The 15,921-nt window shown below is 34.7% G+C and overlaps 1 protein-coding gene across 1 annotated transcript in view; it reads right to left on the bottom strand.

Annotated features, from left to right (window-relative positions):
• Positions 1-15,921, bottom strand: part of SGCZ (sarcoglycan zeta) — a 209,134-nt gene that overhangs the window by 46,393 nt on the left and 146,820 nt on the right. The window contains exon 4 of the mRNA XM_065634210.1: positions 5,105-5,227. Coding sequence (XP_065490282.1) covers positions 5,105-5,227 — 123 coding nt within the window. The remainder of the gene's footprint in view (positions 1-5,104; positions 5,228-15,921) is intronic.

The following is a 15,921-nucleotide window of genomic DNA, read 5'->3' as shown; positions in this document are numbered from 1 at the left end:
CCAGCAGTTAAGAAAGTAATAGGAAACAAAATAAATTAGTTCTCCATAAAGGTGAGAAATATTTTATAAACAATGTAGACGGGATTATTCAGAAAAAGTGATACAGCTTATTTGCTGCATCTGGAAAATATAATTGGATTTGACTGCGGAACAGCAATGGCTTCTCATGGAAGACCTATGTGGTTTAATTTGCAAATCCATTTTTACCTTGCCTTTTTTTAAACATGAGTAATAAAAAACCCACATGTGCAGGTACAACTGATTTAGAAGAAGGTACCTAAACCTGTAACAAATCAAGTTATGCTATTGTTTTTATGGGTCTTGGAAGAAGGGTCAGAGATAAAATCATGGCACACTAACCAAGTCCGAATGAAGTATATAGAAAAGAACAATGTGCAGAAGAAAATACGATCGCTAAATTGCAGTCTCTTATCCTTCAAAAATCATAGAGAGAGAAATACTATTTTAAAAAAAGCAAGATGTTTGTATAATTTGGATAAAATATTGGAAGTTTAATGGAAAGAAAAAAATAAGTTTACAATAATGTGCTTTTAGCCTTAACTGAGCAAACTCCCCTAAAAGTCAGAGGAGAAAAAAATCTCAGTTACATTGTCCAAGAAAGCGGGTATTTTGCTTAGAACCAAGCAGTTGCTAACCACAAGTTAGAGGAAGACAAACTACTAACAGAGAGATTCAGTGCAAGTTTTTATAGAAAGAATTACAACCTTCTTTCATAGCAGTGTCTCAGAAAAATGTATATTGAGCTAGGCGCTCTTAATCTGTTTTCTCAAAAGTACTCTGGCAGGATAAAGCTGAGTCGCAATATATGCTTGTACTCTCACCGACAAGTGCAACCAATACAGTGCATTCAAGGTGTGCTTCAAGAATATCTTAGAGACATCATACTGCAAATAAAATAAATATGAAATAAAAGCATAGGGCAGAAGAATTTGTATTAGGATTTAAATAACAGAACTAAAAGTCAAACAGATACTCTTGTTCTGTAACTGCAGAAGGAGGGAAAAAGACTCCATGATTCTACAGATTCTGCCCATGCATTGGGACAGAGTGAATACAAGGGATGGAGAAAGACTTAACCACGTGCAGAAAGAAACCTGTCAGCCCACCATAAACTCAGCTCCTTATTCCTGCTTGTTTCCCATGTCTTTGGCAAGATGTTCACTTCATCATGCCTTTTTCTCCCCTCCTTATGAACTCTATGGTACATGTTAATCTTGGTAGGAGGCATCCCTGTGCACAGGGGCAATAGTCAGCTGCAATTCTAACAGCTCAGTCTAACAAAGCAAATGTTGAATCTTTTTTCTTCTTTCCCTGAATGACAATGTAGAAAAAAGCTAACACAGTTAAAACAAAAAGCAAAAGTAACGATGGAAAGAAGAATAAGACGACTAAATTAAATCAGCCAACTGCCTAATTTTAAAGTGAGAGTATCTTAATAGGAAAATATATAGCTGCATTACTCTAAAACAAAAAAAAACTTATCTGGGAAACATATTGATAACTGGATTAGTAGCCTGTTTCTACTATACCTTTCTGCCTGGAATAGGCTGCTATATAAAAAATTTACAAATAAAAATGCTACAAAAATAATCAATGAGAAGCTGTAAACTTACTCTTTCAAGTTTTTATTAATCAAGAATTTCTTATTCTGCTTTATGATAGACTGCTTTTCAAAGCTGCGCATTACAAAAGGATTCTTCTGAACTGAGAAAAAAATACAAAATCAATCCCATGTTGCCATAGTGGTTTATAAATGCCCATGAAACAGGTATGCTTCAGAAAATTAATTACCAAAATGCATCCTTTATTGGACCCATTCAGAGTGAAGTGTTTCCAAAGAGATGCTATATGCAGCTAAACCAGAAAATAAAACCAGGTTTTCACTGTAGTGACACACGTGAGAGTTTCATCTCCAAATAAGCACAGCTTATTTTTGCTTTTTGATATGCATTTTTTCTTTTCTCTGTTCTTCCATAACTCCTTTCCTATATTCACCCAAAGGCACCATGATTATCAAAACACAGGCTTGAGAAAAGTACACTAAAAAAAAAATTCTGGTTGAGGTTTGACATTATGATACCTTGCCAGGTTTCATCAGTTATATCATGTCATACAGAGTAATGCAGTCTGGCTGATGCAACTCACAGGGACTCATCACCTATCATGTGTTTGTTGAAGAATTTAAAGATATCACACGATCTGTGGACAGAATTCAAAGGTCTACTATGATGAAAGGAAGATTTTATTATTTTATTTTTCCATGAAGACAGGATTTTTTTTTTAGTCTTTGGGATTTTTTTTAATACTTTTCTTGAGATTGAATGGATCGTGCAACTTTTAATCTCCATTGGGAAATCTATGTTAAATAATTTCAGCTTTAGACTGAAGTCAACAGTAAAGCACAGATGTCTCGTTATAGTTTTATTATTTGGCTGCAGGTTAGTACTTATGTTGCAAAAAAGCCTTTTAGGGATAAAGAAATTGGAATATGAGGTTATTCCGTCTAAGCCTTTCAGAAATGCTCATCCATTTAGAAATCTAATACTCTTCCCTTCATTCTGTGGTATAGTATTTTTCTTCTCTAACGAAATGACAGAAGGGTTAACCTAAAGTGGGCCCTAGGGATTTAAGGCATAAATTTTTTTAAAACTAGCCTTTTATAGCCACATTATAAGATAGTTTACTAATGAAGTATGATTTCAAGGTAAGATGATTATCCAGACATTAGAAAGAATGATCCCAACTCGTTACATTACTTTTGAATAAACATAAAAAAAGACAATAATTTTCAAGTGATTTTTAAAAGAAAATTACTCTTTCAAATCACAATTGTAAAATACCTTAACGTGTTTTTTTCTAAAGAAACTTACCAAAATGTTGGACTTTAGGCTATTCAATGGAACATAATTTGTATTTAACTTCATGACCTAAATGGCAACACTTAGAACCTGATAAATCATCCAATATGCATATTTTCTTTGTGATATTTAAATCTTGCCTACATCCTTCTTCTTGTATATGTGTGTGTGCACGCAACTAATTAAAGTCAATGTTTTTATTGTTTTAACCCTAAAACAATTTTTGTAGTTTAATGAAATAATTTATTAGAAAATTCAACCCTAACTCTTGTTTATTTTTCATTTTAGCCTCAGAAGGAAAATCAATTACTTGTACAACTCTAGTAGTTAGATTCTCTGTAAGACTCAACAGGTATACTGTAATCCCTGAAACTCAGATGAATATATCAAAGCAGCATTAACTTAGGTTTTCTTAGCCTTTTTTTTTTCTTTTCCTCCTTTTTAATTTTTTTATTTTATTTTTAATTTGGGCCAAGGAGCTTAATATAAATACACATACAGTCAGGTGTATTTCTAGAATTAAGGAGAGAATCCTGTTCTTTTCACAAAGAACAATCTTATATCCCATGCTAAGCATCACTGAATACATTTTCATTAGTTGTTCTGCTTTCTATACCAATGATGTCCACAGGTGCTGTGGGAACTCAAGCCACTTTGAAGTTAAAGACAGTTGAGCAGTGCTTTGCTTTTGAAGTCTGATAAAAAAAAAAAAAATACCGTGACATCTACAACTTATGATTACATTTCTTAAAGTCAGGAAGTCTAATCCTCAGTGCCATTTGTAAGATGTTTTATTTTTTAACTTATGATAGATGCTTTGAAGTCTCCTGTGTCAGTTGTACATTTAAGAATAACTTTCTCGGTATTTAATATTCTGATTAAGTTTGAAACTTAGCAGGACTCAGTATGATTCTCTTTTTGCTCTTATTCCAGTTATTGTCTAAGGTTTTACCACGGTAGAACTCTTGTACAACCACTATCTACGAAGAATTACTGCTCACTTAATGAAACACTTATGTCTCCCTCTCCTAACCTCAAATTTGGTAAACTAATACAATTTAGTGCATTATATTGGATACTGCAACATCACTAAACTGCCTGCTTGTAAAAGCCTTTTGTTTTGGTTTAGCACTATTAAAACAGACTGCTTGGCTAGAGAACATAGGCAAAGGGGAATGAAAGCAATGAAAGGGGAATAAAAGTTATCCCACATACACTGGCAAGCAACAATCTTGAGGCTTATAAAAAAAGTTCAGTTATAGCTTGACTGGATTTCCTGGTGCTCTTCTAATGCTACATCTGGCATTACACTGAAGTAGAACTACGTAATATATTTTTAAAAAGGCTTAAAGTTGCTAGTAATGCATTTCTTAGTTTCAAAGAACAGAAAGGGATATCTTCTCATCATAAACTAGAACCATCTTATACTTTCTACACAATTGAACTTTCAAACTAGTAGACTGATTTTAAACTCTGTAAAGAGGCATCCCCAGGTATAGATGGACCTAAAGCTAAACACCCTTGACGGGTGAAACAATTCAAGTTTTGTATCTTATTCTACACTATGAGTGGATAGGACAAGTCCAGTCTAAGATCAGGTAAGATTTTATTAAGCAGTCAAAATTGCAGCATTTATCTAAAACAAACTTAGGTAACTGATTTTTTTTTTTAATAAGCTAACGCATTTCCAGTATCTAATTAATTACTGATATATATATATATATATATGTAATGATGACAGTAAAATACCAATGAGAATTATTTTTCTTATTTTATTGAACAAGGTTTCTACTTACTACACTTCAGCTGAGCCTTTTAGGCTAGAGTACCTACCCTTAATTCACATGGAAGTTAGACTTCATACTTTGTATACAGAAAAAACAATGGTCATAGTAAACAACAATAGTTTTTATCATTGTGAAAGGGTATTACCTAAACAAATGGCATAAAAACAATGCTTAATGTTAACATATAAAAGTCAAAGCACTGTGGTAACGATAGTTTGTACCATCATTGGTCCTGCAGAGTGTAAATTCAAATCTGCCTTTAGAGGAATTTATTTTTAGATTATGCAATATCTTTGGTTGGTCAAGCAATCACTGATGATAAGAAAAGATTTTCCTCTCCAGTGGACTAAAATTTTTTAGAAGACTGATAGATTAATTATTACTACAAAAACAAAAAAAAGTGTTTACATCCATTTAGAAACCTTTTTATTACCATACCTGTTACTTTCAGTCTGTCAGCTCCAATGACAATCTCATCTTCATCTGCAGAAAACAATACTTTTCCACTTTCACTTGCCCTCACTTCAAATCTCTTACACTGGGCCTCCACAGCATCAGCTCCTGAAATCAAGCAAGTTAATGTTTCATCTATTTTGTAAGAATTAAAGTAATCATCAGCATATGTGGAATATCCAAAATATACCAAATACATGAGTCTTTCATGAAATAGTTGGCTTTCTGTGAACCTGGTAGGTAATTTGTATTATAAAACATTGTTAAATTAATTTGCAGAGTAACTATTTCACTATTGTGTATCAGGATACAATTTAAAGTAACTAGGAAAGATATCTATTTCAGTGTCACGTGTGGAAGTCAACACAAGAATTTAGAACGTACTAAAACTCTGAGATCTTGAAATACCAATTCAGACAGAGCTTTCTGAGGTTTGCTCAGCTTAAATTGCAGGTTCTTGCCAATGGAAAAAAGATAACATATGAGCCTATTCCATTAAGACCAATAAACCAACACAGCAGAAAAGTGTGTTTTGATTCAGTTCTGCTGCAAACTTGAACAGTGGAATAACAAAACAAAAAAACCCCAACAAAACAAACAAAAAAAGTTGAACTGAGATATTACATATTTCATATTCTATGAAACAGAACCCCCAAATGTCTCAAAGCTCCAAAACCCTAAAATAATTCTGAAATCAAACAGACCTATGGAATCGTATCTAAGAGTGCCATAAAAAAGTTCGAAGATACCAAAACTCTGTTAAATTTACTATGCTTTCTAATTTACAGGTCTTATCTTCATTCTTCAGTGTTTTATCCAAAAAATTGTTTTTATTTTATTTTATTTTATTAATAAGTGAAAGCAAAACTTTAGTTCTGAAAATGGTGTTGAAAAGCAATGAACTGCATATAGCACAACTAGCTGTAAGGCAATTTACAAGATTTCAGGGAATAATTCTCTGACAATTTTCTCACTGATAAAGATGGTGCACAAGACATAAGGGTACCATCAGTCCCTAGAAGGCAGACAGTTCCTACCAGTAAGTGCATTCATGGTGCTCAGTACCTGGTCCCCCTGCACATGCTGGACTGGTGTGGCATCACCTGAACCGGTGTGCCCGCTGGGCACCCTGCCTGAGTGCTTGTATTTCCTTTGGAGGGAAACTACAGCAAGGAGGAAGAGGGAGAGCCTTTGAGTCAGAGGACAAAAAGCTGACAATCCTTCCTACAACATCTCGATGAAGGTCAGTCAGGACCCGTGCTGTAACAGGTAATAAACTCAGGTAGACTAAGTACATTCTGCTTTACACGAAGCATCGTCTGGAGAGCTGTTTGTAAAAATACTACACTCATTTATGGAGATAGGTAATGAGAACTTAACAAAGTGGACAAATATTTTAGCAGGGCATATTGCCATATGACAACGGGTAATGGTTTTAAACTAAAACAAAGGTAGATTGAAGTAGATATAAGCAAGAAATCTTTTATTATAAGGGTAGTGAAACACTGGAACAGGTTGCCCAGAGAGGTCATAGATGCCCCAGCCCTGGAAACATTCAAGGCCAGAGGCTGGATGGGGCTCTGAGCAACCTGATCTAGTTGAAGATGTCCCTGTTCATTGCAGGGGGTTGGACTAGATGACCTTTGAAGGTCCCTTCCAAACCAAACTATTCTATGATTATATGAAAAACAAAACATTCAGCTGATTAGAACAAAAACAATAAAATACAAACAGTGTTTACTGTTACTGCCCAGGAGACTTGCTTTTTAACAGCAACGGGTTGCAAAGCAAGGAGTCCGTCACTGTGTGCTGCCTGCCTGACAACAGCAGCAGCATCCCGCAGGGACAGGAAAGCAAAGCTGAAAAAGGATGGAAGGATGGACCTGTCCTTGTTACAGGTCAAGAAATAAAAGGATAATCACAAATAACTTAATACTAACTAGTTTCACCTTTACTTAAGAGCTGATGTTGGCATTATAAGTACTGTGATGCTGTTAATTTACACACATGAAAGTTGTTAGCTGTGTAAAGAAAAGGGCTTAACAGGAAATGTGAGAGAAATCAAAGAGAAAAAAGATACGCCACATTCTTACTCATTATATATCACTGCAAGTGACAGCTCATGTTTCAATTAACTGCATTTTAAAACCTGTCATATATTTAAGATAATACAGCTTTTCATAAAGAATGACTAGCAGAATAATGATCTGGAATATGATTTCTACAAGGAAATGCATATATTTTACATGGTCAGCATTCATGCTTCTTCAGCATCACATTGTATAAGGGTACACCTAGCATTCAGCTAGTCCAAAATATGATTACAGAACATAATTCTATTTTTATGCTAAAAGAAATGGGCTTTTACTTTATGTTGCACTCAGGACTTAACAGTGCATCACTTAGTATTACACACATTGCTGAAACAGTGGTTAGCGTATTCAAGACACTTGAGAGATTACTAACAAAACATAGTACATGTTAAACTTGCCTCTTTGACATAAAACCAAATGTTAAAAGTTAAACTGCCTACAGAGTAATCAATGCTATCAAAATGTTTCATTACATTTTCATTTCCCAACTGAAATAAGAGTAAGTGGTTACATGTGCAATGTATTAGTGTATTATCTTCTTAGCTGTAATGCAAATTGCTGTGTTCCAAAAACGTTCTACAAACATACACATCTCATAAAGTGTCTAACTCCTTAATAGTATTACTAACAAAAATGATAAGAGAATCACCTCTTAGAATACTGTGCATGAACAGAGCACATCTCTTGAAATTTTTAGCTCAAACTTGTAGAGTAATCACACTATCCATTATGCTTATTTTCAGCAAATCATATCTGTTTGAATAATGCATACTTCAGTCCAGACAAACACACAAGAAAATTTATCTTCCAAACTCTCTTTGGAAAGGTAATTTCTACCATACACATGGCTATCCGAAAATTTTACTAGCCGTGCCATTTTATACTATACTACTAACCTACTTCATACCAGAGATGCAGTCAACTTTTTAATAGCTTTAATCAGGATCAAGGGAAATCCATGGCAAACTCTCTCATCATCTTGTGTCCAGAAAAATTTTTTACTTGTAAATTCAGTTATATACTACTAAATAAATTATTAAATTTCTGTGAAATTCCATTCATTTAAAGCATATAGATGAAAAAGGTACATTTCATATTAATCAATAAATCACATGTAATGATGGTTTATTACACATTTGTTGCACAGAAGTTGCATAATCAAAACTATCATTAAACAGGCTACGTTAAAATGGTACAAAGCATAAAATTATTCATTTTAGCTATAGTAAAGATGCATTAAATGAAAACACTGGACAATACATAAATATGGATACAGAAAATTACAGTGCTGTAACCCAGATTAACACTAATATAGATTAAATTTCAAGAGAAGTCTATTTTGAATTTGTAAGTGTATAGCTTCACTTGTTAAGTAATACTATAATAACAATCATGAAGAATGCGTACTTTTAACATTTTGCTTTTTAAAGTCAATGATGCCTTGTACTATATTATTATTCAGGAAAACAATTTAAAACTACTATTTGGAGTTACAATAAATACTACCAGTTTTCCAAGGTTTACATAAGATTATAAAGATACAACTTTAAAGATAGAAGGAATGGTAAAAACTTAATTACCAAACATGATTTAATGCTGATCGGTTAAAAATCTCAATTAGTATGATGCTGTAAATCATATGATAAGAGTGTAAACAGTTGTTACTTGTTACTAAGAGACTAGATCAAATTTTCCATATGTGATAAGTGCATAAATAGTTTGGGTGGGTTTTTTTGGGGCATTACTACGAAGCTTATTGCTGTGGAAATCGCTGCTCATTCTGGGCAGTGTAAAGTGGGGGTTTTCACTGTTTGGAAAGCATGCGCAGTCATTACAGCTTGCTGGCCAGTTCACATTTCCCCTACCAGCAGATTGAACCTCTTCTGAACTAATTCTGTGATTATGCATATTTTGCTTTATAATGCACTGTATCATGTTTTCTACTGTGGGAAAGGATATTCAAGTTTGAGGTTCTTTTTTTTTTTTTCCTGAGTATTTTCTACAAAGTTTATGTCCCTTCCAATTTTCCATAAAATGATATAATAGAAGTAATAATGCTTGTATGATACTTGTGAACATAAGAAGTGATGCAGAAAGTCATTACTGTGGAGATAAGATAGACAAAATAAAAGTCATAATTTCCCTAATTGCAACAGTTTCCACCCAAACATTACTTTAGTTTTTAGAGTTTTAAGAATATCTAATACGGCTCATTACTCATTTAGCACACAAAATATGTTTGGGATGTAACTCTATACTAAGAAGATCATATGTTCTTTCTTTCTCAGCAGTAATGTGCTCCACTCCCACTGCTATCAACAACAATGAAAGTAACACAAATGTTAAAAACAGGGTGAAGTTAACATTTGCTTTGCTTCGTCTTCTGGTATGTTTCCAGTCATCTATAACACATTTCCATTCATTCTCAACTTACTGAAACATAAGATGAAAGTGAGGTGTATGAGGAACAGTAACTATCAACAATACCAAAGAAGTTAAATGTTTTCTCTTCTGTTATTTTGCACGCTTATATCAAATGCAGATGAACACTGGCAGTTGTGTCTGATTTCTAAATCACCTTCTGTGTCCCCCTGGCAGACAACAAATTCAGGCACAGAAATAGACAAGAAATCAAGCACTTTAAATTAAACAGAGGGCCTAAAATTCAAAGGGAATTACCGCCATGTAAATGCAAAACATAATGAAATCCAATGTACTGTCTTCTGATTCTTCGATGAAAAATGGGTTATTTAAACATTTATTACATGCAAGGTATTTTTGGATGACAAAGTTACTTTTATGAGGTTGTGTTGATGCTTCTGAGATAGCAGATAAAGCATTTTTTAATAAATATTCAACCCCTGTACAGGTCTAAAATCAATATTCATGAAATATATATGTAGACTTTTTAAAAAAATATTCATAGGAATGTTAGATATTATATTATTTTGGCCACCAGAGGTCTCAGAAATTTTTCAGTGAATGCCAATGAAATAACGCAAATGAAGGACTCATACCAGCTGAATAGAAGCACTGAGGAATTTGAATAAAGAGAGCTTTCAGCTGAGAGCCAGATATCTACACAGGCAAACATTCACAGCAATCAGAACACATCCTGTGTTCTGTTTGCTGAGGATGAGAAGAGACCATCTTTGCTGTATCAAAAATGGTGAATGTAGCTGGGTCTGTCAATTGTTTATGGCCATGCTATGGAGATGTCAGGAAGCTACTACTTTTAAGAGAGGTTGAGCTTCAAAGTTTCCTGGTCTGAATGATTACCTGTTTGGACAAGGGAAACTGGAGCAAGTGCTAGGCCAGAAGAAGTAGTGTAAATATTTGTTACCCTTTTTAGCATCAGGCTACAGTGAATAATACCAGCTGTCAACATAAATTATTAGCATGAGGACAAGCCACACATTTATATGAGACATATATATGAACAAAGAAGAAAATTAAGTAGAACCATCTGACTGAATCAGATGGCAGGTACAGTAGTAGCATGGTTCTTCCTTCTTCATGATTTACAGATCCACTGGTATCCATAAAAGATTAGTGGTATCACTATTTGAGGACTTGGTCAAATGGCAGCTCGCAGGAAAATTCTGCCCTCCCAGGCAGATTTTACTTCTAAGAACTTGGTGAAAAGACAAACCCAAACTATTACCTGTCACCTTCGCAATGCATGGAACGCATCCTTCCCTCAGTTTGCCTTCCTAGTGCATCTTGATGATGGAACACCAGGTATGAAAATATATTATATGTGAAACTTGTATAATAGTTGCAATTGATAGCACTCTCCACACTACTTCCACATGAAGCCACAACTGCACAAGAGCAAACGTGCTTTTCCTCCTACTATCCCTTATATATGGTATTTTCTATTGGAGACTTTCAGATATTGCAGGGCTAAACAGACCTTTGGTCTCAAAAGATACAACTGGCCATAGTTTTCATCAGCTATGAGCAAAACACATGAGTGAATGAAAGTAAAATGTGCTTCTTGAAGGTTGCTTGAACTTTAAGTTAACGAATTTATTTTACTTCTGTAATGGCTAAAAGCATGTGCATTGTCTCCTCCTGTGTCTCAGCTGATAGGTTGTAACTTTAGCTATAGTATCTTAATCTCTTATATGTGTCCTTAGATAAGAAAGGCAAGCAAGCCAAATGAAGATATGCCAGGTACCCAATTGTGCGTGTAAGACTTTGGAATGTATGTTTTGCTCTATTTATAATCACCTTTTTTTTTTTTTTTTAATTACCAGACCTATTGCATGATCTTTCCTGTGGATGTTTTCCCCTACTGTCCAGCAAACTTTGTGATGTCAGTAAGTAGCCACACTACATTAAATCCTTTTTATAGTTGCCTTTATCAACTTAGTTTTCACTGACAAGCTCAAATGTTAAACTCATGACGATGAATTAATTATAACTCTAGTGTATATTAAAGTACTCCAAAGTGTGAATGGGAATAGAAAGTTTATCTATTTTTCTTATCATACAATCATAGAATAGTTTGGGTTGGAAGGGACCTTCAAAGGTCATCTAGTCCAACGCCCCTGCAGTGCGCAGGGACATCTTCAACTAGATCAGGTTGCTCAGAGTCCTGTCCAGCCTGGCCTGGAATGTCTCCAGGGATGGTGTATTCACCATCTCTCTGGCCAACCTGTTCCAATGTTTCACCACCCCCATCTTAAAAAATTTCTTCCTCATGCCTGGCCTGAATCTCCTCTCCTTTAGTTTCCAACCATTAACCCTTGTCTTCCTGTAAAAGGCCCTGCTAAAAAGTCTTCCTCCAATCTTTCTTATAGGCCCCTTTTAAGTACTGAAAGGCCACAATAAGGTCTCCCTGGAGCCTTCTCTTCTGCAGGCTGAACAATCCCAACTCTCTCAGCCTGTCCTCATAGGAGAGGTGTTCCATTCCTCTGATCATCTTGGTGGCCCTCCTCTGGGCCATCTCCAACAGGTCCATACCTTTCCTGAAGGCTCCAGAGCTGGACACAGTACTCCAGGGTGGGGTCTCACCAGAATGGAGTAGAGGAGCAGAATCATCTCCCTCAACTTGCTGGCCACACTTCTTTTGATGCAGCCCAAAGTACAATTGACCTTCTGGGCTGCAAGTGGACATTGCCAGCTAAAGTCCAATCTTTCATCCACCAGTGCCCCCAAGTCCTTTTCGGCAGGGCTGCTCTCAATCCCTTAATTCCCCAGCCTGTATTGATACCGGAGGTTGCCCCAACCCAGATGTAGGGCCTTGCGCTTGGCCCTGTTGAACCTCATGAGGTTCGCATGGGCTCACTTCTCAAGCTTGTCCAGGTCCCTCTAGATAGCATCCCTTCCCTCAGGTGTTTCTTCCTCATAATGAATGCAACATGAATAATTCTAAGTCCTAAGAGAATTTAAACAAATTTTCAGCATTATTCTCAACCTTGGAATTTTTAGGTTTCCAAGATGCAACTGGTTTTTACAACTGAAATAATTTACAAAGCTGGTCATACACTTTTTGGAAGCTGAGGCCTACTGAAGCAATCTGTGCATTACATTTCCATAGAAAACCAGCAAGAAAGTTTCCATTGTCTTTGTTAGCTGAGTTAGGCTATAAGGTTACTATTACGTTGTTTGGCCAGTATATGTTTTATGAAAATCCAAGGTTGCCTACTAAGTAACTGAAGTATTCCACTGAAAAGAAATGAGTGTTAAAAAAAGACAGAACAATACATAGTACAACATACCTGACTACATGCTGTTCTTAATGAACAGCACATTCAAATGAAATAGCAAGAGCACGCACAAGACAGTAATGGGAGTATGAAATTTCTTCATTACATAGATGAAACTCAAAGACAGATCAGGAATATTACATTTCTCCTTGGGAAATATAACATCTTGCAGATCATAAGGTCATTCATTCCTCTCTAAAACTGTTTCTAGTTATCATTATATATTTCCTTTAGGTCAGACTTTTAGTCTGACTTTTCTATTGAATGTTTTAAAAAATTCCCAGAAATTCTACTGAAAACCACTTATCTGTAAATCTCTACAACCTTGTTTTTTTCTTTTCTTAAAAACAAATCTGGTGCTTGACCTGTTTGCATTCCTTACCTCTCATCTGCTTACTCTCTAAAATAATTGATAATAGTGCAAGTAGCTTTCTGCTGCCTGCTTTATCATTCTGAGGTGAACTGGACTGAAACTGAAATTGAATGAAGTACATTCATGTCACCTAAGGGTTCCTTATCTTATTGCTTCCTGATTTTACCCTGTGATGTTTTGTACTGTTATGTATCTGTTATGTAATGCTTTGTGAAGATTTAAAAATAAAAGCATTTAAGTTTTGTCTTTCTTACTGGTAGTATTCTCTCTAGGCATTAGACAAAAGTCATTCTGAATTTTGTTTCTACTCTGTAGGTATTTTGAACATTTTTGTGGTTTATTAATATAAATTGAAAGCTAACAAAGATTTTTACTTGTATTATCTATATACAATTATTATTCAGAGGCTAATTTTCAATTTTTTAAAAAAATTTTTTATTTTTCTCCCCCTGATTTTATTAAAAATATACAAGTTGTTTTTTCCAGATGCTTTGGGCATTTTTCCATGGACTTCAAATACAACTTGTTGTGACTATATAAATTATTGTATAATATTTTTTCCCAATGTACTGAATTAGACTGTTAAAAGGTTTCAGAATGCAAATTAAGCTTTTTGAAATAAATAATTGAATTCATTACATTTTGAGAGAAGAAGACTGAAACAAAGGATATAAACTACCAGAATGCTTAGATGCTTTCTTGGAAAAATAAATGTTAAAAAAAATATATATATAGTTTTACAGAATGAATTCAACACTGATAGCTACAACATAGGGAGGACTAGAAAATCTATTTTTTTCCAAACTGACTGTTACTTGGTTTATCTGCTTTAGCTAGAATGTACAAATATGCTGAAGTTATCTATGGAAAAGGTGTTATTTTAGCATTTTATATAATCACTCTTTAAATGAGAAAGATTTAATGAAAGAATGTACAAACTATTAAAAGATACACAGGATTAATCTACAAAAAGGCTACCACTCAGTGCTACCAGGTAGTAAAACAAGAGTAAAAAAATTATAGCCTGATGACCAGAAAATGATAATTTTAAACCCTTCTGTTAATTGTTAGATCAGTGAACTGCATTCACAGATTTCTGAACAACTTGTAACTACTATGATGATAGCACAAGATGATGATAGTTTAGCTGGCCAGCTCTCAGGATTTTTGTACTATCCATTTAGGAAATTACTTGTCTCCTTGCCCTTGACACTGGGAAAAGGGCCAGGAAAGCTTCAGAAGCAGGATAAAAGCAAATTTGGGCTCTTAGCTTCTGGAAGTGTCTCTTCTGATTAAGGTTCTCAATGGATTTCATTGTTGACTTGTAACACATAAGAAGCAATTCAATTCACATATAAAGACACCTACCTCAGATTCCTACACGGCTGACATTTAAATAGTGCATCTTTTTGTGTGATTTGAGTCACTCTCAGATCATCTACCTTTCAAATAAACCACTCTGAAAAGCTATATTGATAGCCTTGGGAGTAAGATCTTATGGTGACGGAACAAGTTTAGTATCATGGGGAAATCTGAAGTGTCCTCAAAGGAATAGATGACTTTGTACCTGGAAAGAAATCTAACCTAGATGCAGATGGACATAAAAATTCAGAGGCAAGGCCTGCAGCACAGGTGGAATTTTTGTCTGGACTTGCTGAAAGCTTTTGCTTTGGCAATATGGCAAACCAACTAGAATCACTCCACCACAGAGAAAAATAGATGTGGTAAATTAACATCTGGCTTCATATACAGATTCCACAGAGAAAAGGAATTAAAACCTAACAAATAATGCTGCCCCAAACAAGCAAACTCACTTTCTCCATTGCAAAGGAAAAACAGTTAGGAAGCTTTTAACGTCTGACAACTTTAAGGTGGTAAAGAGTCCAGGTGCCTCGATAATACATGTGAGAGAAGAGCAACAGAATAGCTTCTCCAAACAAAACATCTGCTCAAAACATCACAAAAGGCAATTCATGAAGTTCTGAGATTCTAATGTTGGAATAACTTATTTTAAAGGCAATGTAGTCCTTAGTTTTTTCTGGAAGAAATGCTCACTCCGTATTATTTTCATCTATAACTGATACTAGTGATTCAGTGAGTGATAGCTATTCCCAGTGACTAATTAATTCCAGACTTCTGGAATGTTTTTATTCACAGGAAGAAATACAGCAAAAATTTTGAAATATTCAGCTAATCATTAATTTGGTGCCATCTGTTCATAATTCATCTGCAACTGAAATATTTATCACCCTAAGAATAACCTAAAGAAAAAGGTCGTTTCAGAGAGACATTCATGTATTACAGAAAATTTTAAAATCCCTGTTAAATATACCTTAAAATCTCCTGTACATGCTTGAGACAAATTGCATCAAGGCAGCTCTGCCCATCTATAAATGGCTCAATTAAACATCTCTAGTATTGTCATAATATGGTATTTGAAACTCCATACTGTTCTAGATGGAGGCAAAATAATTAAAAGGCAAATAAACATAATAATCTCAATTAAATAAGCAAAACAAACCAGCTTTGTTCTAGTTATGGATATTAACTAGTATTTTCCAATGTGTTATTAAAGTTTCAGTTTTATACATTGACACTGATTTTTTGGAACTGCTTATT

This window comes from Caloenas nicobarica, chromosome 4 (genome assembly GCF_036013445.1).
Source record: "Caloenas nicobarica isolate bCalNic1 chromosome 4, bCalNic1.hap1, whole genome shotgun sequence".
Lineage (NCBI taxonomy): Eukaryota > Metazoa > Chordata > Aves > Columbiformes > Columbidae > Caloenas > Caloenas nicobarica.
The sequence above is the reverse complement of the archived record's forward strand: the minus strand, read 5'-3'. Positions and strand labels throughout refer to the sequence as shown.